This window comes from Puma concolor, chromosome B1 (genome assembly GCF_028749965.1).
Source record: "Puma concolor isolate L17-30 chromosome B1, mPumCon1.1.hap2, whole genome shotgun sequence".
Lineage (NCBI taxonomy): Eukaryota > Metazoa > Chordata > Mammalia > Carnivora > Felidae > Puma > Puma concolor.
This window is the reverse complement of record NC_141670.1, coordinates 73,765,911-73,789,545: the sequence shown is the minus strand read 5'-3', so window position 1 is coordinate 73,789,545 and position 23,635 is coordinate 73,765,911. Positions and strand designations below refer to the sequence as shown.

Sequence of the window (23,635 nt, the reverse complement as noted above, 5' to 3'; positions counted from 1 at the left end):
TCTGGTTGAAAGAAATCTCTTATATTCTTATTCAATCCTTACATAAACATTTATTATTGTCATCCATGATTATAATTCAGCTTGGAAAGTAGATATCACACACTATAATTCTGGTATCTTCTACAACACCTACTAAGTGTATATGAACTAAAAAAAAAAAAAATTGTTCAGCAAATATACAGGTCTCCTCAAATCAGTAATTTTCTCTCTTCCTAAAATCTCCCAAATCTCCAAATCCTTGAAGACATTACTAATTTATAAGAATTCACGTAACAGATATTAATCTAAAAATATGCATTTCCTTAACCTCAAAGTAAATTTAGGCAGATGATTGGTTGATAAACAGTAGACACGTAGTGACATAGATATATAGATTTAAAAATATATGTGTTAAACACTGAATAGCTGGAAAAGGTATATGGACTGAAGCCATTGTTAGAACCAAGGCTACTTTTGGCTAGGAATGCTGTCAGTTCAGGAGAAACATAAATATTTGCTTTACTCTTCCCCTAAAGTGCCCTTTAAATCAATGGAAAGGCAACCCTTCTGGGAATTAATGAGAAATTTGCTAGCAAGAGATTAACACACACACACACCCTGGATTCTCACACTGGCTCCCCTGTTAATCATGCTTTGAGCCTATTAAAGCTGATTCTGCAACTGTAAAATGGGAGTATTGGTCCAACTTACTTCTCAAAAGTCTTGGGGAATCATATGCAATCGTGAACAAGACAGCTGTGTGTAAAATGTAAACATGCAAGGCATCATTAACATAAGACTCACTTTACCAGATCCACTTTTCTTCTTGAGCCTAGTCCAGTAATCACACACCTTTCAACAGTTTTCCATTGTAAATGATGCATACACATACAAGCATATTTATGGCACATACAAGCACATTTATGGCACAAATTCTTAGAACTAGAATTTCTGGGTTAAAAATCATATTCATTTGTAATTTTAAAAAGTATCGCTAATACAAAGCTCTCACCAATGAATTTTCTGGGACAGCAAAATAGAAAATTATTTCCTACGCTGCCTATACGTATATTATTACCTTTTTTTTTTTAACTTTGACAGTCCTATTGGTGAAAACTGTAGCTTTCATTGTAGTTTTAAATTTGGATTTAAGTAAGATTGAGCATGTTACGCTAGGCTATCTTGACCATACACATAATTATCATTTGTTTTTGGGTCTATTTCTGGACTGTACTCCATTTCATTGATCATGTATCCATACCAGACTAGTTCCCTCCCTCATTTTTTGTTCTTTCAGGATTATCTTAGGTATCATTGCTTTTAAATTTTTCTATAAGAACTAAGAATCAGCTTTTATTCTATAATAGATAAAAAAATACAATATGCAGTTTTACTGGGATTGAGCTAATTTACTAGAATTTAAAGGGAAATGACATCCTGAAGTTTCTTACCCAAGACCATAATATGCCTTTCATTTAATCAAGGCTTCTTTTCCATCCCTAAGGAGGATTTTGAAAATTTCTTCATACAGGACTTACATATTTCTTTTTAATTTTACTCTGTCTTTTTGTCATTTTATGAGAGTTTTTTCTTTCCATTAGATCTTACTGCTTACTGATTTCTGAGTATCAGGGTTTTTTTTTAATGTTTATTTATTTATTATTTATTTATAATATATTATGTTTATTTTTGAGAGGCAGAGACATAGAGCAAGTGGGGGAGGGGCAGAGAAAGAGGGAGACACAGAATCTGAAACAGGCTCCAGCCTCTGAGCTGTCAGCACACAGCCCAATGAAGGGCTCGAACTCACGAACTGTGAGATCATGACCTGAACCGAAGTCCAATGCTTAACCGACTGAGCACCCAGGCGCCCCATGAGTATCAGGTTCTGTACCAAGCCCTTACTGAATAGGCTATTGCTTTTAATAGTTTTCAATCAGTTCTCTTAGATTTTCCAGGTGCATAATCAAATTATCTGCAATGATTTTATTTCCCTACTTTCCAATTATTATACCTCTACCTCTACCTTTTTTTTTTTTAAAGAGAGAGAGCAAGCATGAGTGGGGAAGGAAGGCAGAGGGAAAGCGAGATATATATATATATATAGAGAGAGAGACCTAGAGAATCTTAAGCAGACTCCTCGCTCAGTGTGGAGCCTGACATAGGGCTCCACCTCATGACCCTGGGATCACAACCTGAGCCACAATTCAGTAGCTCAACTGACTGAGCCACACAGATGCCTCAATATACCTCTATATCTTCTAAAAAAAACTTCCAGAAAAGCTAGAAAACTCCAGACAAGTCTTAAAAAACCTAATAGTGATGTGGATGGATATTCCTGCCTTGTTTTTGACATTAACAGGAATATTTCTATTAACAACTCATTATAGGGTAATTAAGTTTTTGAAATATCCATCTGTTCCTATGTTAGTAGGTCTTGTTTTTATTTAATGAAGTATGGATTTCAAATTATATTGAAATACCCCTTTACCATCTATGAAGACACTCATTTTTCTCCTCATAGAAACCAATATGATGAATTATACTATTTCCTAATAATGAAATTTCCTGGCACTCTTGGAATAAACTTCACTTAGGTAAGTGCTGTTTGATTCTTTTATTAGCCTTTAATAATGATTTTTCCATCAGTATTCACAAGCAAGATGAAATCATTTCCTTTATTTGTGCATCATTGGATTTGGATATCTTTGAAATACATTTTAAAACACATAAAATCTTTTCCTTATCTAGATCCTATAAAATTTATAGTGCATTGAAATTAGAATTCCACTTTGAAGCTTAATGCACTTAAGTGATATGTGCAAGTGGTAATGGTAAGGATTAATTCCTTGACAAACTATTTCATCTACAAGAATTTAAGTTTTCTGTATCTTCTGGAATCTGCCATAAAATATATTTTTCTTTAAAATTAACCATTTTATTTGGCTATTCAAATAATGGCATGGATGGGGCACCTGGGTGGCTCAGTGGATTAAGCATCTGACTCTTGATTTCAGCTCAGGTGTGATCTCACAATTCGTGAGATCAAGTCCCACATCCGGCTCTACACTGACCGCATGGAGCCTACCTGGGATTCTCTACCTTTCCCACCCTCTCAAAATAAATAAACTTAAAAAAAACATATAATGGCATGGAATTGAACAGAATTGTCTCCCTCACCCCTTTATTTATTTATTTATTTATTTTAGGACATTTATGATTCTTGTGTTTCTTGATTGGTTTATCTAAATAATTGCATCTACTTTATTTTTGTGCCAAAAAAAAAAAAAATCGACATTCAGGCTAACTTTGTATATCTTTTTCTCATTGCTTTATTTCCTACCAACTCCTTCATACTACTTAAGTTTCTTCCATTTCCCTAAGAACAGTTGAACACATTTACTTTCACTATGTTTGGACTGGAGTCAGTTGAGAATGGCAAGTGAGAGATCATGAAGTTATGACAACTCAAGGAGTTTGGCCTTAAAAGGGAATAGAGAAATAGGTGAGACTTAGGAGGGAACATTAGGTCTAGTAACAACTGTGCATTCAGAGTTGTTTTTTAGGTGGGTAGAGTTCATCCTTTGCAACAGGAGGCAGAAGGGATTAACTACAGAAAGGTATGTGTCATCATTGTTATTGGCCCACTTGAGGTAAGAGGTCATAAATGAAACATGAGTCCAGGTAGCAAAGCTGTTTTCCTGTAGGAAAGTTCTGCAGCTTGGGTATACACAAGACATAGGCAAGGTAAGAGACTTGAACTTACCCTGGGTTGGGGTTCCGTCAAGTGGGTAAAAAAAAGAGCAAATGCATTAATTCTGCCTGAAATCTCATGGGGGTCATAACACATATGGTGAATGAACTCTTTCCAAGAGGATCCGAGAACATCATAATACAAGATAGCATGAAGGGAGATGGATTTTGTAAATGCTATTCAGAATTTGGTACTTGTCTAATAAGAGCTGAAGCTTTGCTAGGCAGAAAAGAAGCTAGCTCACCTCCCTGTGCTAGCTGTGGTTTCTGGTCGGCCTTTAGGAATGTGACCCTCCTCACCTCGATTTTTCTTGTGTTAGAAGATATATGAGAATCTCTCAGGGATGCAAGTGTAGTGGATTTCTTTATTTAAGTTTACAAAATACATGCTTATAGAAAATTAAAACATTATAGAAATATATAAAGCCAATCATGAAAGTTCTCCCACAATTTCACTCCCTCACAAAGCCACTGACAACAATGTGGTATTACTTTTCCATTATTTTTTATAGCATTATCAAGTTATCCTACAAAAAAAAAAGCTTCCACAACTTTTTTTTTTTTTTTTACATAAAAGTTTGGACATCTTATTGTTAATCCAGAGACATCCCTCACTCTTAATGAATAGAAATAAATTGCATGACGGTACCATAATCTATTACACCAGTCCCTTACTGGTAGGACCTCTGAGCTAGTTTTAATTATTAAAGAACAAAGGTGCAATAAACCTGCTTGTGTACACTTGTCAGATTATTCCTATTAGGCAGTCTCCTAGTAATTTCATTTTTAATGAAGAGTTTAGCGAAATGGTTTGAGCATTTTCAATATACTCTGAACCCCCCCCCCCAAAGGTTATAAAATTATACTCCCACCTATAGCATGCAAGATGGGATATGTATAATTCAGAAACACTTGTTCAAAATTATGGTGCAATATTTTTAATTTGAAAAAAATTTAATTGTTCTTGTAACTGTGTTTTCTAACTATGGAAAGTGAAGTTGGACTCATTTTCTTGACTGATGGGGACTCAGGATCCTAAGGGCAAGGATCAGAAAACTCATTTACAAGGCATAGGTATCAGAAACTTAAGTAACCCTTATGCAGAAAGTCTTTAAAGAAGACTACAGGGCTTGCCACAGCTTCAAATACCTCCACTGGTATCTTGCTATTTCTCCAGGATTTGAAACCTATCTTGGTATCCTACTGCTTCTGGAATACAATCAAACTGCAAACATGCACATTCTCCAGCACCAACCAGCTGTTCTCATTACTCAACTGCAGCAGACAGCTCTTTGCTCCTAGAACACGTCAGAGTTTCCCACGTCTGGTTTCATTCACTTTATGCCTCATCTTAGAAAACTGTTTTCCCTCTGTGCCGTCTCAAGGCTCAGCTCAAATACCCCTGACTCTATGAAGTCTTCCACATGCTCTCTGGGAAAAATTACTGGCTCTTCCCTCTGTGCTACTCCAGCTTTTTGCCTGCCTCTCCCTTACTGCATTTCTGTAACATAAACTAGAGTCTTGGAGGCCAGATACAACTTGCTTGTCTATTTCCTGAACAGTATCCAGTGCAGAGCTTTGCAGAGCATACACTCAAAAACTGTGGAATAAACATACATAAATTATAGTAAGACTTCAAATCCTTTAATCCCAAATTATTAGTCACAGATACTAGTTCTTAAAGGACTAAAAAAAAAAAAAAAAAAAAGAAAAGAAAAAAACACACACACAAAAACACAACTGCTCCCCTCAAAACATATCCTTATTATAGTAAGCAGTTTGGTTAAGTTTTTTTAAAAAGTGTCTTTTAAAAAAACTGACAAATATTCTATCTTTAGAATAGTTGTGTTCAATGAACCTGCATATGCTTGATATCTGCATTTTCTTAGGATCTCAAATTATTTATTTTAGAAAATAACATGGGGGGGGGCAGTTTATTATAAAATACGAAGCAGGAATGATTTAAGCATGTGAGTTTCTGCATTCCTAGCCAGAGCACATAATGACTGGATATCCTCATCAACACCAAGCTTTTTTTTTTTTTTAAAAAGGGTGTGTGGGGGGGGAGCCACCATGAAGACAATGTTACATTAAAATCTCTTTCTCTTGATAATTTCTGGCTTCCAGCTGACTGGATGAGTTTCTTCTGTCTGAAAACAGAAAATTAAATAAAACCAAATATTGTTAGTTTTTTAATTAATAACTCCCTAACAAAAACAAGGCCATCAATTCTAAATTACATTAGTTGGCATTACATATTTAGCAGTTCTTTAACAATTTCAGAAACAGTTGACAAGGGAGGGAGGCAAACCACAAGAGACTCTTAAATACAGAGAACAAACTGTGGGTGGACAGGGGAGTGGGGGCGAGGAGAAAATGGGTGATGGGCACTGAGGAGGGCACTTGTTGGGATGACCACTGGGTGTTGTATGAAAGCCAATTTGACAATACATTATATTAAAAAAAAAAAATAGTTGACAAATTTTTGACATTATCTGAATCTAATAAAGGACGACTGGTTCACTACAAATTCAGTTCATGGTTTTTCATCTCAAATAAAATTGCTATTTAGGTATTCTGGTAATACCAAAGCTTACGATTTTAGAATTTATCTGCATAGGAATTTATTTATTTGTGGTTCTTTTTTTTTTTTTTTTAATGTTTATTTTGAAGGAGAGAGAGAGAGAGAGCATGAGCAGAGAAGGGACAGAGAGGGGGGGGAGACAATCGGAAGCAGGCTCCAGGCTTTGAGCTATCAGCATAGAGCCCAACGACGGGCTCGAACTCACGAACTGTGAGATCATGACCTGAGCCGAAGTCATATACTTAACCGAATGAGCAACCCAGGAGCCCCAACATGTGGTTATTGTGGATGCAACATTTCCCAAGTATAGTAAATAAGGATAATTCACTGGCATCAATGAAACCAATACAGAAATCTATGAACAGACACTACTCAAGATGACAAATTCTTTAATACTATGAAGATTATTTTCCCTTCTGATAATTTCAATACCTTTAAAATGAAAAATCACTTGCTAAATTGGTATGATTTCTTTTACTTTAAAATATATGTGAAATAGAGAACTTACCGCTGTATCATCCTCTTTATACACTTTAATGGTTTTATCAGCTTCAGCTGTTAGTAACCGACTTTCAGACTGATCAAAAGCACAAGCAAATATTCCTGATTCACTATCCAAAGATCCAGGCTGCACAGCTGCATGAACTCTCTGGAAATTATAGCCAGTTCTCCAGTCCCAAAGATGCATAGTGCCATTGTCAGCTTAAAGGAAAAAAAAATCTAATTAAACTTGGTGTCCTATCAACAATTCAGCTTGACAAACATTTAAGTACCATCCATGGGTCAAGTACTGTGACAATAAAGATTAAATAGTTATAAAGATATGTAAGACATAGGCACTCAAGCTTCTCTTAATGCTGGTTCGTCTATTTTTATGTGTGAATTCAGAATTCAGTATAGAGCTCAAAAAGCACCACAAAACAATATCTAATTCCAGAATACACAACCAAACTTTAGGTGGTTCCCAGCATGAATTCCTTAGATTTATCATGTGGGAACTCAAAAACGGTTAAACTATGAAATATGCTACAGGTATTACAAATATGCATGAACACACATATGATCATCCAAATACACAGTAACTGGGCAAGTTCTGTTATAATACTTAGGTGGGATGGCTTAGAAATTTTATAAACGTTTACTCATTTACCAAAAGAAAAAAAATGAGACTAAAACACATTTATCTCTAAAATCTTAATTTACCTCCAGAAACAAGCACTCCATCAGAATTTACTGTCAGTGTGTTAATAATAGCATTATGACCAGAAAGATTTTGAATAAAACTTCCATCAGGGAATTTCCACTGTTTTATGTTATCTGGAGAGCCAGATGCAAATGTGTAACTGAAATAAGATTACAAAGAATTAATGACAAAGTAAACAAAGTTAAAAAAAATGGTTGAGTTCAAAAAAGCTTGTTAGGGCTGTATTCTCTACATGTGCATTTATGGGTCCACGTAGCTTTAGCAAAATATTATTGTCATACCAAGAGGTAAAAAATATGAAGATATCTGTTCCAAGTCAAATCAGATCTTCAAAATAAATATTTTAAGTGTATTTTAATTCCAAGATTAATGTTTTATTCTCATTTCCCCAATGCTCTACACTGAGTTAAAGCAACAAATGTACAAAACCTTAAATTCACATTAAGGGCAAGGGGTTATGAAACTATTCTGGATAGAGAGCAAGAGAAGGAGAGAGGGGAAAACAGGAAGAAAGGAAAAGAAGGAAAGAAACAAAGAGAAAAAGGAAGTGGGGGGAAAAAAGACAGTGAGTGAGGAAGACAGAAAAAGTGAGGGAGGGAGGAAATAATGGGTACAGAAAAGATATCAATGTTACCAGAAAAGTGTCAAGGTGATGTGATATAATAAACAGGCTGTGATAATATGCTCACCTCTATGGACAACCTGATTATGAGGTCACGGTTCCTACTATTTTTTTCTATGTATATTAACTTAAAAATTAAACTACTCTATGTATGTCTCAATGCCCAGTAACATTTCTATCAAAACATTAAATCCATCTTCTATTAGCCTCTACTTTGACACGCAGATTTTAGCAATGATTTATTCATATTGTCTCGTTTGACACTATCCTTGCTCACCATGTAGAAAATTTTCCTTATCACATATAGGTCATGAAGCAAAATACGACATAGGGAAAATAAAAGAATTGCATGCATGTAAGTGGCACAGGCCTGGAAATGACAGCTAAATAACTACTGAAATAGTACCAGTGTTGGTCTTTCCATACTTATACTAAATATTGAAAAAAGAGAAGCGAATTAGGAAAATACACTTACTGTTTAGGATGTAAAACCACAGCCCTGACGGATTTTTTGTGATTTGTTAATGTGACTCTTGTTTTTCCAGCCACCAAATCCCATAATCGTATTGTAGTATCATGGCTTCCTATAATAAAAACACACACACCCTCAAAATTCGATCAGAAAAAATAACGCAAAAATTAAACACAACAAAATATGAAGGAGTCTTGCATAGATACATATAGACTAAGTGAAAGTCCTATCAACTCTTGGCTAATTACTTTACAGTTCTAATTTTTAGGTTGGTTTAAATTTAATTCTTAAAAAAGGCAATAAATGCTTGATGCACTCTCAACTCAACAGCTAGAACAAATGCGAGTAACAAAGCAAATACATGATGTTACTCCTCATGGAGGGGAAGAAAAAACTTGTAGTTAATCAAATACATCAAGTGAATGAATTACTTTCTAGTCTTAAAGATCTAATATTTTTTTTAATTTATTTTTATTTTTTGAGAGAGTGTGCATGTGTACAAGCAAGGGAAGGGCAGAGGAAAGGGAGGGAGGGAGAGGGAGAGGGAGAGGGAGAGGGAGAGGGAGAGGGAGAGGGAGAGGGAGAGGGAGAGGGAGAGGGAGAGGGAGAGGGAGAGAGGGAGAAGGAGAGGGAGAGAGAGAGAGAGAGAGAGAGAGAGGGAGAGAGAGAGAGAGAGAGAGGAGAGAGAGAGAGAGAGAGAGAGAGAGAGAGAGAGAGAGAGAGAGAGAGAGAATCTTAAGCAGACGCCACGCTCAGCATGGAACCAAACATGGGGCTCAATCTCACAACTGTGAGAGAATGACCCGGGCCGAAATCAAGAGTCCGACGCTTAACCAAGTGAGCCACCCAGGCACCCCGAGTAAAGATCTATTATTAATCCTCCTGTAAGTAAAACAAGACTCAAACCAGCTCTAAAAGTAATTGGTCTCAGGGTATTTCACCTTCTAATTTCAACTTCTTAGACCAGTAATTTTGATACTATGAAACAATGTCTAATCGTATCTAACAGAAGCATTTCTGATCAAACATTACATGATACTGAGATGTGATATATTCTGATATGTACAGTTTGAGATAAAAACAATCAAATGAAAAATTACCACAGTAAATTTCAAATGCACACCCAATGTGTCTACAATACAAAGCAAGAGTCATAGTGAATAGGAAAAGCATATGCATAATCACAATGCATTCTGATTAAATACACTATAAATTTAAAAGCTATCAGTCATACCAGTAATAATTTGTGGTTCTGCAGCTTGACACCTCACTGTAGCAACTGCATTTGTATGTCCAGATAATGTGTGCACACTGGCTTTAGTTCTCACATCCCAAATCTATAAAAACACAACAGACATACTGTCAGAACAGGTATTCACATCTCAGGCAGATAACTGGATCAATTCAAGGCTGGGAACTTACTAGGCAACCGTGCCTGAATATAATGAAAAACTGTTTAAAAGAAAGATTATGATCTATAAGCTGGCTGGGGAATGTAGACAGGAGGCAGATGATGGGAACAACAACAACAACAAAAACCTGAAAGATTAGGGTACCCAAAGTGTAAGAATGGGTATAATGAGACTATTGAAGGAAACAGCTCATGGAAAATAGTTGTAGTGATGGGAAGGGAAGGTGCAAGTGTCACATTTCAGAGGCAGGGCACTCCCAATAACAAACACGATGAGGCCACAGAACTGAAAATGAAGGTGAAAAAACACAGAAGTCAAGAAACTCAGGGGCTAGGCTACCGACAGGTCAAGGCAACTATCTTCAATTCTCTTAACAAATAACATGTGACTCCATTACCAAACATGCATACTGTAAGATGCAATATATTTACAAATAAACACAAGGGTCTACTCCATTTACCCGTGCAGTTGAATCTCGACTACAGGTTACCAGCACATCAATTGTTGGGTGCAAATCCAAACCATACACTGCACTCAGATGTCCATGATAGTGCCTTATAACCTGAAAATAAAGCAGGAAAGTGAAAATCTCTATAATTAGAAAGAAAAACAGTGGTTCATAATGTTTTAAATCCTCAACTACAAGCTTACCTTATTATATTCAAGATCCCAGCATTTGACTTGTTTGTCTTCTCCACAGGAGAACAGGTAAGGGCTCCGTGTGCTTACTATCACACCACGCACTGTACTAATGTGCCCAGTTAATGACAGTTTTAATTTGCCACTAGCCAAGTCCCAGATCTGCAATCAAAGAATATTTAATTTTTTTCTTTTGGATTATTCCAAAGCAAATTTTTAGAATCTTGATATTAAAAATAAGTCTTCAAAACCAATCTCCCACCAATCTTCCTTGTTAAGCAGGGAAAAAATAGAATAAAAAAAGCACGTTCAAACTAGGAAAGTATTTGCAATAAGTGACAAAATCTTAGTATATATAAAGGGATATCATAGATACTGAAAGTATCAATGACATTAAATTAGCCAAGGATGGCAACACCTTAATAAAAAAACAACCCTATGGAAACAAACTAAATGTCCATCAATGGATGAGTGGATAAAAAAAAAAAGTGTATCTGTATGTACACACAAAAACACACACAATGAACTATCATTCAGCCATGAAAAAGAATGAAATCTTGCCATTTATGACAACATGGATGAACCTTGAGTGCATTATGCTATGTGAAATAAGTCAGACAAAGATACTGTGTGATTGTACTGGCATATACACTCTAAAAACAAACAAACATTAACAAACAAACAAAGCTCAGAGATAAAGAGAATAGATCAGTAGTTGCCAGAGGTGGGGTGGGGAGTAGGCAAAATGGATAGAGAGTCAAGGTACAAACTTCCAGTTATAAAGTAGATAAGTCATGGGGATATAATGTTCAGCACGGTGACTGTTATTTATTAATACTGCACCGCATATTTAAAAGTTGTTAAAAGAGAGTAGATCTCAAAAATTCTCTCTAAAAGGAAAAAACAATCTGTAACTATGCATGGTGACAGATGTTAACTAGATTTATTGTGGTATTCATCTCACAATGTATATAAATACTGAATCATTACATTGTGTACCTAAAACTAATATAATGTATGTCAACTATACCTCAATAAATAAATATATATGTATGTTGAAAAAACCTAAAAGCAGCTTTATTAGGTATCAAAAAGTTCAAACCCACCAGAAATTTTTTTATGTACAGTTTTCAAAAGATTAGATACCCATTTCTGCTTAACATTTAGTAGGTATTTTTAAAAATACACAACCAGTGTGCTGAAAAGGATTCTCTCATACACTGCAAGTATCAATTAGTCCATTTTGGAAAATAAGCTGTACTCTGAGTATCAACCTCAAAAACGTTTAACCCATTAATTCCATTTCTGGGAATCTATAGTAACAAAGTAATTTAAAATACAGCAAAAAGCTTTAGGCTCAACGATTAATTACGGCATTACTTGCGATGGTGAAAATCAAGAAACTAAAAAGTTTAATGTCTAACAACAGGAAAACAGTATAGAATACCTAAGTGATATATCCTTTTTTCACAGAAACATGCCTCTGATATAATATTAAGTGGGAAAAAAAACCAGAGTATAAATTATACATCAAGCATGACTTTTTAAAGATACACATTTAAAAGAGCATCTGGGGGAGCGCCTGGGTGGCTCAGTCGGTTAAGCGTCCAACTTGGGCTCAGGTCATGATCTCACGGTTCGTGAGTTCGAGCCCCGCGTCGGGCTCTGTGCTGACAGCTCAGAGCCTGGAGCCTGTTTCCGACTCTGTGTCTTGCTTTCTCTCTCTGACCCTCCCCCGTTCATGCTCTGTCTCTCACTGTCTCAAAAATAAATAAACGTTTAAAAAAAATAAAAAATAAAAAAATAAAATAAATAAAATAAAAGGGCATCTGGGTAGCTCAGTTAAGCACCCGGCTCTCGATTTTAGCTCAGGTCATTGAGATCAAGCCCCGTGTTGGGCTCTGCACAGGTAGCACAGAGTTTGCTTGGGTTTCTCTCTCTCCCTCTGCCCTTCCCCTGCTCTCATGCCCATGTGCACACACTCTCTCTCTCGACCTCAAAATAAACAAAATACGCACTTACACACACACAGGAAAAGAGCTCAGAAGTAAATATAATGACACATATGCATAGAAATAAATACTAAACAGAAATTCATGTTCAAATTATTTGACAGTGTTGGGATTATGTATGGGTCTGTATTCTTTTATATTTTTCTATATTTTCCACATTTTTTAATAAATAATCATACTTTAATTTTGTAACCAGAAGAGAAAAAAGGTAAAAATCAAGGAATTAGTGGTAGGTAGTTAGTATGTACTGTTTGGAAAACTTGTTACTTAAATATCATTTCTCAAACATATTTATTCAGAACAGTGAATTGATAAATATAGTAACTTTTACCCCAAACTCAGGTCTAAGAAATCACAGAAAGTACAAAAGAAATCTCCACCCAGGAAAATAAAAGATAAAATTTATATAGCAAATACAAAGTCCTATTTTTTTTTCTTCCTTCTTTATTACCTTTATAGTTCTGTCAGCAGATCCAGTTACAAACCACTGGTTTCCAGGTTCTACAGCAATACAGCGAACCCAGCCAAGATGTCCACTGATCACCTGCATAAAACAAAAAGTAGAATGGGCAGACTCGTTACACACAAAAGTTTATTCAATTTCAACTCACTGCACATAAGTCAAGTTTGAATAGCCCATCCTCACATCTTCAAATAAGTTTGTAAAATTATTTGAGAGATTTTAGAATTTATCTTCAGTAAATGAATACACAAACTGATATATCTATACAATGAAATGCTACTCAGCAAAGAGGAATCTATTAATAGATGCAACAACTTGGATGACTCTCAAAGACATTAAGCTGAGTGAAGGAAGTCGGTCTCAAAAGGTGCATACCATATAATTCCATTATATAACAAAATTGAAAAGGCACAACTATAATATAGAAAACAGATGAACAGTTACCATGGGTAGGAAAGGATATGACTGTAAAATAATAGCATAGGAGTGTTTTTTGAGTTGCTGGAACTTCTATACATAGACTGGGGCAGTGATTACCCAAATTTATGTATCTAATAAAATTTATTAGGTCTGTACACGAAAAGAAAGGCTATGTTAGTGTACAATTAAAAAACCAAATTTAGCACATATAGTAAATTAAGTGCAGTTACAGTTTTTCTGCTATATATACTTCATTTTAGATCTGGTACATTTTGAATCATTTAATTTACTATAATTGAAAAAAGATCATCAATAGAGCCAAAGAAACATTGTCATATGCTGTTCTTCCTCGTAGCCTTCATACTAAACACTTCAAACACTTAGAAAATTTATTTCATCTGTTCTCTACACCTAATAGCTTTCTGTCAACATTTTATACTGTATTTTATAGGAAATACATACATGGCTTTTACTTAAAGAAGTCTTCCTAAGATCTATCTTTCAAGATTGGGGCCTAACCCTTCCCTCGTCTGGTCTCAGATCACTTTACCAGTGCTCATATTCACTCCTTTTCCTCCTTTTTCTACTCCTTCAGCTCTTGTAACTGGAAAGCAATCATCGTTTCTGTAATGGCATGATATACAGATTCACTCACCCTGTACAGTTTCCATGGTGGGTGCCACTGGGGTTTGGGCATTGTAGGGGCTTTTTTAGCCATCAGTGCAGAGTTCTTGGCATTGCCAGCCTCCATAACAGCCTAGATATAGAACAGATTACATTATTGTTAAAGACATACCTAACATTTCATGTTAAATCAAAAATGAAAAATTTTAAAAGGGGATTTATAGGCTAATTTTTACCCCCTTTGATGAAAAGACAGCTAAAATGTTTGCATAACTAGAAAATGTCTGCACACCTAAGACTTCTAATCAGAATTATATTTTCTGTATGTTAATTTTAAAAATCAATTAAAAAATCTCAGAGGCAGAACATTAGAGTTAAGAGCACATATCACTAAGCATGTGTTCATGAACCCAGCTCTGCCAATTACTAGCTGACTGACTTTGGGTAAAAATTACATAACCTCTATGCCTGCTTTGTAAAGTGGAAATAACAGTGCCTATTTCATACAGTTACTACAAAGACATTAATTATTACTACTCTGTAAATGCTCTATATAAGCTCCTACCATTATTTGAGTGATTGCAAGTGGATTAATGTCTCCGCCTGTCATTGTTGTATTTTAACATTATTGATTTAATATTGCAAAGGAGAAACTACCTTCCAAAAATACTTAATTAACATTTTAAAAGGTACTCTAGGCACGCCTGGGTGGCTCAGCTCATTAAGCGTCCGACTTCGGCTCAGGTCATGATCTCACGGTCCGTGAGTTCGAGCCCCACGTCGGGCTCTGTGCTGTGCTGACAGCTCAGAGCCTGGAGCCTGCTTCAGATTCTGTGTCTCCCTCTCTTTCTGCCCCTCTCCTGCTCAGGCTCTGTCTGTCTGTCTCTCTCTCTCTCAGAAATAAACACTAAAAACTAACTAAATAAATAAATATATCTAGCTGATGTACCATCTACTATTAGCATCCATCCATGCAGCCAAAACATACTTAAGCCATAAAGTTCCTGCCCTCAAGAAGCTTACATTACCTCCTCCTAAGGAGGCAGAAAGCCTGGGCAGAGATCTGTGAATGGAGGCAAAAGAAGAAATGTGGTGGGAAGACCACAGATTAATTCATTTCATAAAGCCAAATAACTGCATAATAAATTAAGGAATCAAAGTCTGCAGTTATTCAAGTGGCAGCATAATAAAACAAACTAGGTATTTTCAGTTATTCTTTTTATAACTACTTTCACCAATTTAGCTACCATTTACTTACGCATAAACTTATGTATTTCTAAATGCTCATTTATAACATACAAGTTCTACAGCCTATGAATATTACATTACTAACAGCACTAAACTGTGTCAGCCAGCTAAGGGTTTAACAAAAAAGAGATTTTCATATTTAAACCATATTAACACAAGTTTTAGAATAGCATTCCTTGCACTTTTAATAGTGGATAATAAAGGGCAACATCACATTATGTACATCAAAATAAGCATTACGTACAATGTGTAAAAGACACAGATTAACAAAATGTTAAATTCTAAAAAATCTATCAATTCACTAGCAACTTAAATTTTAGGGCCATGAAATACTAACAACTAGCTCAGTCAGCCACTATTTACTTCAGTAATTCCAAGGCAAATTTTCATTTATTTAGTATTTAACTGAAGACTCTTGCAATAAAGGAAAATAAGGCAACAAGTTCCAAAAATTAGAAACCTGCAGCATGATTTGACACAGAGAAACTTACTGAAGTCATCCCTGCAGGCTGTGAACGGTCAGCAGCCGCCGGATGTCGGTATTCACCTCCAGCAGGTGCATTACGATTTGCGTCAACCCTGAAGCAAAAGAAATAGCACATTCTAAGCAATTAATTGTCATGTCATGTGCTCTGCAGAACCAACTCTTTAAATTTTTTTAAGCAATGATAAAGGAAAACGTCACATAATACATAATTATAAAGAAATCTTAAAATGAGAAAAACAGAAACAATGAATTATGTTTTCAAAATCTCTATAATTAGAAGCATAATACTTCATACCTGGTCTGAGAAGAAGGTAATGCCACAGCTAAGGACTGAGCGGCTGATTCACTTGGCATTCTTTGGATCTTAGTATCTGCAGTCAAAGCAACCCCTGTTTGAAGAAAAACATCAATTGCTTTCAGTAGCTATCTTTGATTTCATTTACATAGGTTTAAAATAAAATACTGGAAGCAAACATGGGATATCTCCAGGTGGTGATACTATAAAAATTTCTATTATGTTTTGTGAGTCTTTTATTTCTAACTTTTTAATAATAAATGTAACTTGAAATCACATAACTCAAATTTGATTTAATCACAGGCAGCTTGGTATTAACATACCCAAGACAGTAAAGACAATTTCTATTATTTTGGGGTATTACCTTCAGATAAAAAAATTAAGCAGCCCCCAAATACTAACCGAGTATTTCCAAGAGTAAATGTAAATTACTAAACAAGAAGTACTAATCTGTCTGGGGTTTCATTATGGTAAATCCTGTCTTCTAAAATTACTAAAACTAGGGGCGCCTGGGTGGCTCAGTCGGTTAAGCGTCTGACTTCGGCTCGGGTCATGATCTCACGGTCCGTGAGTTTGAGCCCCACGTCGGGCTCTGTGCTGACAGCTCAGAGCCTGGAGCCCGTTTCAGATTCTGTGTCTCCCTCTCTTTGTCCCTCCCCTGTTCATGCTCTGTCTCTCTCTGTCTCAAAAATAAATAAACGTTAAAAAAAAAAATTTTTTTTTTTAAATAAAATTACTAAAACTAGATATACTAAGCTTTCTGTCCTCCACCCCAATATACTAGCCACTCCATCTGTGTGCCAATTTTCTACACAGACATCTAGTAGACACTTTTATCACACCTGATTCTACAGTAACACTTCAATCACTTTTATAAGTTTAATGATAATAACATGTCTGTTTAAACCTCCATATAAGCATGTTTTAGCTTGGAGCAGTGTTACTGTCTTTGAATTCCTAGCACAGTGCCTGAAATAAATTTAGGTGCTTAGAAATGTTTGCTCAATGAATGTATCTGATACTGAGTATTAGTTTACTATCATCTAAAAGCTATGCCTAAAAATAATTAATAAATAAATAAATAAATAAATAAATAAATAAATAAATAAATGCTATGCTTGGATGCCTGTCTGCTAAGTTTATCTTGTATTTTATTTTTTTTAATTTTTTTTTTTTCAACGTTTATTTATTTTTGGGAAAGAGAGAGACAGAGCATGAACGGGGGGAGGGCAGAGAGAGAGGGAGACACAGAATCGGAAACAGGCTCCAGGCTCTGAGCCATCAGCCCAGAGCCCGACGCGGGGCTCGAACTCACAGACCGCGAGATCGTGACCTGGCTGAAGTCGGACGCTTAACCGACTGCGCCACCCAGGCGCCCCCTATCTTGTATTTTATAGGCAATAGGAATCATATTATTGGTTCATTCAAGGAAATACCTCCAAGATACTTTCAATATAAAATAGCTCACTTACCAGGTCCTGGTGGATATGGATGTGTACCTGTCACCAAATATTCAACTTCTTGTCCTTAAAAAAAGGAGAAAAATCATTATGATCATTGGCAAATTTATCATACGTACAAGTATCATCTCTTTTAATAAGTGTTAAATTATCAACTGAATTTCTCAAATTTTCCCAACTAAACCCAAATGTCAGATATAAGATAAATTGATCATTTTTGTTTTGGCTTCTGAAGACCATGGGCACAGCTACTTCTTCTGACCTTTTGTTAATATGATGTCAAGAAAGCTTGTACAATTCTAATGGTATGTAGAGAGATTGTTCGGTCAAGTAAAAATCAACTGTGGTTTTTCTTCCAAGCAAATGATTTCTCAGTGGAATGTTAGATTATTTTTATGCATTAGAATGCCAGTGCTTAGTATCATCTTTCTGGATTACAGCCAAGATACATAGATGGTCTCCCCATGGGTTAGAAATATTTCCTTTAGTCTTCACTGTGACCTTCTCTATATCCTAATAATTTCTGCGATTATGATTCTACCACTTTTTTATTTCCTATTAAGAAAAAACCTACCAACCAATAATCTCAACTCACTCACTACTCCAATGAGGAAATCAAGACTTCCATTGTAATACTGGTACACTAGTTCAATAGGGTTTGGCTCTAGTCAGTCCTTCCAGAACAGGCACTAGAATATTTCATTTTTCTATTTTTAAAAATTACATTTCTACTTTTAAAAAGAATCACATTTCTGATAATGCCACACTTACCTTGATTGGCAGGATATTGTTTATGACCATAGGAATCCGATGCATTCTGAGGACATTTCTCTTTAAAATTTTCTTTTGAAGTAGGCATATGCAACACAGGACCATACTCATTACGCAGCTTGATTGCCATTTTCCGTTTGTGACTATTTAAAAATTATGAACATAATAACGTATCTTGAGTACTTTAAAAATATGAACCAAAGTAAATATATTCATAGATAGCCGAGAAACACAAGTACTTAAATAGCTTAGGCTTGCCTAATCATGTAGCAAAAATTTCTATGAAGTTTTTAAAGTAGTATTTTAAAAAGCTCAAAACTTCCAAGTGCATTTCCACACTGTTGTTCATAATCCACCACATAGCATCCATTAAGTCTAAGTAACATTTTAGGTTGTTAACCAATAAATACAAAACCTTTCATGATAAGCTATCAAGGGTCTGGTTTAAAAATACATAGAAACTAATATATCCTTTTAAAAACCTCAAAGTCAATATATTTTCCTTCAAATGTGTAAATACAAAAATATAGCAAAAGCTTCTATCATAACCTTTACTGGATGTATCTAAAAAGAGTAATTAGAACTAATCGAAGTATGTAATTAGTTCAGTATTTTTTAAAGAAATGCACTTATATAAATTTTAAGAATAGCTCACTTTATAAATTAAATATAAATGCTTGTTTTAGGAATTAAGTAGATTTTAAAAGAAGGGTAAAGGACAAAGAAGGAACACTGCACATAATGCAATCCCAGACTGGAGCTGGAGATGTAGAACCAAAAATATGCCACCACTCAAAAATCTTCATCATACTAACGAGAAAAGATGGGAGTAGAGGTACTGGCCAGGTACAATTTCAGCTCAGCAAGGCTCTGAGAGCAGCGGGAAGCTGAAAGCACATACAAAGTGATTGATTATAAGATATAACACCTAAAAGGGACTCTCCTAATTACTGGGTATTTATAAATGCAATTAATTAATGGGATTTTTACTGTAAAAGACAAGGCCAAAAAAAAGTTAAATCAGCTTAAATCATGCCCAAACACCAATCATTATTGAATAGATATCCTATGAGTGTTAGTATCACTCACTAATCTTTAAAGGTCCCCCTCTCCCTGCTCTCTTCCCCCAGTTATTAAGTAGTTAAAATATTCTAGCAACTGAAAAGGAACAATACCTACCTCTCTTCATCCAAAGGCACAGGTTTTCCATTATCAGCTACAAACATGTCATGGGTTCTCTTCAGTGACCTGAACACAAGTGTGTGCACAGAATGTTTCTGCACCTCCTAGAAAGAAAGATTATAATCACATATCCATCTGCAAATTACACATATCATAACCTAAATTAAATTCAAATTAGTTATACACTTTACAAGTTTAAATATGTAAACTGCTTTCTACCACTCACCATGGCTATTTGTAGCAAGCTATAGGAGTCAAGTTGAGAAGAAGAGGAAGCTCTTCATTGGCCAGAGACCCACCCATACCAACTAGTGATGCCTGAGCTTGGTCATTTATTCAGTAAATATCTACTGAGCTCCTACTATGTGTCTGGCAGGTTCTGTGCTAGACGCTAACAAAAGAATGATGAAAAGACAGTCATGGTCCAGGTGCTCAAGAGAAAACAGATAAAAATAAGCAACACATTTTGATAAGTGCTATGAAGGAAACAAGCAAGGGCATGAGACACAGAAAGAACTTAGGATAGTTATGAAAAATCTCTCTAAAAAGTTACAGAGAGGGAGGGAGGCAAACCATAAGAGACTCTTGGATATTGAGAACAAACTGAGAGTTGATGGAGAGTGGGGGAGAGGGCAAAGAGGGCACTGAGGAGGGCACTTGTTGGGATGAGCGGTGGGTGTTGTATGGAAACCAATCTGTCAATAAATTATATTTTTAAAAAATCCTCTCTGAGATGTCAGTTAAGTAGAGAGTTAGCTCTGTGCAGAAGAGTTAAGAACAATTCAGTAAAGAGAAAATGCCATGTACACAGCAGTTCAGTATCTGCAATGATGCCAGGAGCCGCAAGAGTTGTACATGTTCAGTAGGAAGGTGGGCTGTGATACCAAGATGAGGTTCCAAGGGTAGGCAAGGTCCAGATCAGAATAAGGGTTTTTTGAAGATCATTCCAACAGTCTGCATTTTTGCTCTAGTAACATCGGGCCAGTAAAGGATTTTAAGCAGAAAAAGCATGATCAACTTGCGTTTTAAACAGATCAATTTACGGAGGGAGGAGGGTGTAACAAAAATGGAAGCAAGGACACCAGCAAAGAGCTAATGCTCTTGTCCGGATAAAAGATGGTGTTGGTTTGAATTAAAGTGAACGCAGTGGACACGGACAAGGGTCAAGAAATATTTCTGAGATAAGACGGACAAGGCTGTCTAACAGAATGGTTGTTCAAGACAGGGAAAGATGCAAAACTTCAAAATGGCAGGTTTTCCTGGGGAAGAGCTGATGGAAAGCACTAAGTGAACACCAGAGAATACTGCCAATCTTTTAGGACACACAACCACGAACTCTATTCTGCAGATGGGGAATATCAGCGGTCCAGAAGCACCGCCTCCGGGGACACTGCCAAGCTCAAAGGCTCAAGAGTAAAACGGCAGTAAGAATTCTCTCCGGCTTCATGCCTGAGGGTAACCTCCAACTAATGCTCCCATCCGGCTTCCCTCTATCCCTGAACACCTTAAGAAGAGACTACCCGGCCTCAGCCAGAGAGCCTCCTTTCGCAGCCTCTACCCTCTCCAAACTCCGAACACCTTTGGTCTCCCACGCCTGCCGCCGAAGAAAAACATTCCAGAAGCGAACGACCCCTCAGCGCCCAAGTGCCACTTTACCTCGACCATGATGCCGCTGGGTGACCCGCCGCTCCAGCAGACAAGAGACGCTAGCCTGCAACACAGAAACCGCCGCCACAACTGTGCAGTCCCTTCCGGAATCGGGCGCCCTGGCGCCGGATCTGACGCAGTCCGCGCACGCGTGCTGGTGGCCCGCCGGCCTTGTGGGATCGAGGGGGCGGGTCTTTTTCTTCGGGGACGTAGTGTCGGGCCTGAGTTGGCAGGTTCTTGGTACCGCGTATCTAGGGGTCTCGTTCACCTTCTTGGAGAAAGCTTGAAATAACGTTCTCTGCCTTATTCTGTGACTTAAATATTTTGGTTTAGGGTGTGGCTGTTTGCGTTGTATTTCCCGGAAGCTTAATCCTTTTTATCAGCGAATCTAAGTAATCAGCTCTGGGGAGGATCTGGAGAGAGCAAACCCCGGTCAGCGCTAAAACTCTTTGGGGGTCGCCCCCGCAATTTATGTCGCCTGCTTCCGCTACTTGGCTAATTTTGTCTGGAAGCATTCAGACGCCTTTGTAGCCTTAACTCCGAAAAGCAATCCCACTTACAGTGTCCAGTGAGCACTTGTTGAGTCAATATTGCGGAATTGTTTCAATTTGAGAAATTTTGCAAAAGATTTTTAACATATGGCAAAACCCCAAACTTACTTTACGCTGCATAGATGTTGTTTAATCTCTCAAAACTGCATAATTCTTGTCTGCTAATTAATGTGCATCAACAATGCCGGGGTACAGCTTTCAAAGCTGGTGGAAAAAAGGATGCAATAGAAGACTTGAGCCACTTTTATTTATACACAGCCTGGTGCCCAAGTATTGAGATTTTGTTTTTTCACCCAGGTAAAATGCAATTTTCGATTAATCCTGCCCAATTACTTTTCTGCGTAAAAAGAAACCTTGATGGAGGTAGGCATTCGTAAACTTGAATAGACCAGTCTTTCACTGGTCCTGCTTGCTCCTTAACCTACTCAGTTCCACTAATCTTGTCCCCAAAGCACCCCGCATATGCTTTTGAGAGGGGAAAAAATAATCTTATAAAAAGTATAGCGATGTGAAATGATAATCTCACTAGAAATTCACTGATTAAAAAAAGAAAGTGATTTTTTTATTCATTAAAAACATTAAGATCATGTTCCTGCTTGAAAATAAAGTCATCTTTGAATTTGAGTAGCAGTTTGGCCTATGAACTGATTTTCTGTAACAGTGTCCACTAGTGGTAGGCCTTGCAAAGAAATATATATGTACTTGGGAAGCTATATCAGATTATAACTTCCCTATAGATGGCAATAGATATACAAAAGAGTATGATTTTAAAAGGCAGTAAAATTATAGAGATACAAACAAGATTCTAATATAACTATGGCAATATAATAACTGTCTAGTTGGGTCTATTAACATGTTAATCATCCTAGAAAATTTTTATAAGCCCAAGGTCTTAAAAATATTGTAATAATTGAGGTAAATTGCACTAGATTATTCTCCTTTTAAAAGGCTCTCTTGAATCTATAGAATTATATTATCCACTTAAAAGTTTTAGATAGATAAATAGAGCCCAGTGACCCCCTTATGTAGCTCATGGATCTATGAATTACGTATGTTGTATATAAATTTTATATTTATATAAAACCTGATTTTTTTTTCTGGTGAAAGATCTATAGATTTCTTTGGATTCATAAAAGGATTTAAAACCCATGAAAGGTTAAGAATCTGTCCTGGTGGACACCCAGAGATGCCTTATTTGAGCAGTAGGGGTCACTGCTGCTCTTCATAATGATAGGAGCATTTTTCTCTAATAAGAATTTTCCCTTATCTTTATAAGGATAGAAGGGTTTACCACCTAAATTATTCTGAGTGATGTATTAATGTAAATATGAAGTCTTTGTAAAACCAATAGTACAGATTTTACGGAAGGCCTCTCTTTACTAACTGATCTTTTTTTTTTTTTTTTCTTAAACTCACCAATATACAAGATACCTTTATTCTCTTTCAAATACTGTGTCCTTTGCCCTTGAGTAAGTGATAGGAGGTCACATGAATATGGATTGCAGTGTCATTTTCATCATATTTTTCATTGGAAGTGTTTTCTGGTTTTTATACTCCTAAAAAGATGGATAGTATTTCTTCTTGCTTCTCTCAGTTTAGAAGGTTAAATATGTAATCTCTCTTTCAGACACTACTTTCTTTCCATGCAATATTCTTTAGCCTTGTTTGACTCAAAATGTCCTTTGCCCCATGAATTTCAGATGTGTAATTCTTCACTAATTCAAAAGGGAGGAATGGTGGAAATTATCATGTGTTTTTGAATTTCTAACATCAGAACCAATTAAAAAGAATACTTGGGGGGCGCCTGGGT

The 23,635-nt window shown here is 36.2% G+C and overlaps 1 protein-coding gene across 3 annotated transcripts; it reads right to left on the bottom strand.

Moving 5' to 3' along the window:
• Window positions 1–4,077: 4,077 nt before the first annotated feature.
• On the bottom strand, window positions 4,078–21,399 carry PLRG1 (pleiotropic regulator 1). 3 transcript variants are annotated; one of them, XM_086704057.1, is made up of 15 exons: window positions 21,284–21,399; window positions 19,625–19,731; window positions 18,446–18,588; window positions 17,687–17,740; window positions 16,215–16,308; window positions 15,924–16,011; window positions 14,216–14,317; window positions 13,129–13,221; window positions 10,678–10,827; window positions 10,487–10,588; window positions 9,849–9,951; window positions 8,618–8,726; window positions 7,520–7,659; window positions 6,825–7,018; window positions 4,078–5,882 (listed from the first exon to the last, which is right to left on the bottom strand). In XM_086704057.1, exons 1-15 carry the CDS (start codon window positions 21,290–21,292, stop codon window positions 5,823–5,825), a joined length of 1,548 nt encoding a protein of 515 aa, XP_086560183.1. In that variant the 5' UTR covers window positions 21,293–21,399; the 3' UTR covers window positions 4,078–5,822. The 3 variants fall into 3 exon arrangements, with proteins under 3 accessions (XP_086560183.1, XP_086560181.1, XP_086560184.1); XM_086704055.1 differs by lacking the exon at window positions 21,284–21,399 and adding an exon at window positions 19,261–19,332 and having other exon boundaries at window positions 19,625–19,693; XM_086704058.1 differs by lacking the exon at window positions 21,284–21,399 and adding an exon at window positions 19,257–19,332 and having other exon boundaries at window positions 19,625–19,649.
• Window positions 21,400–23,635: the final 2,236 nt, after the last annotated feature.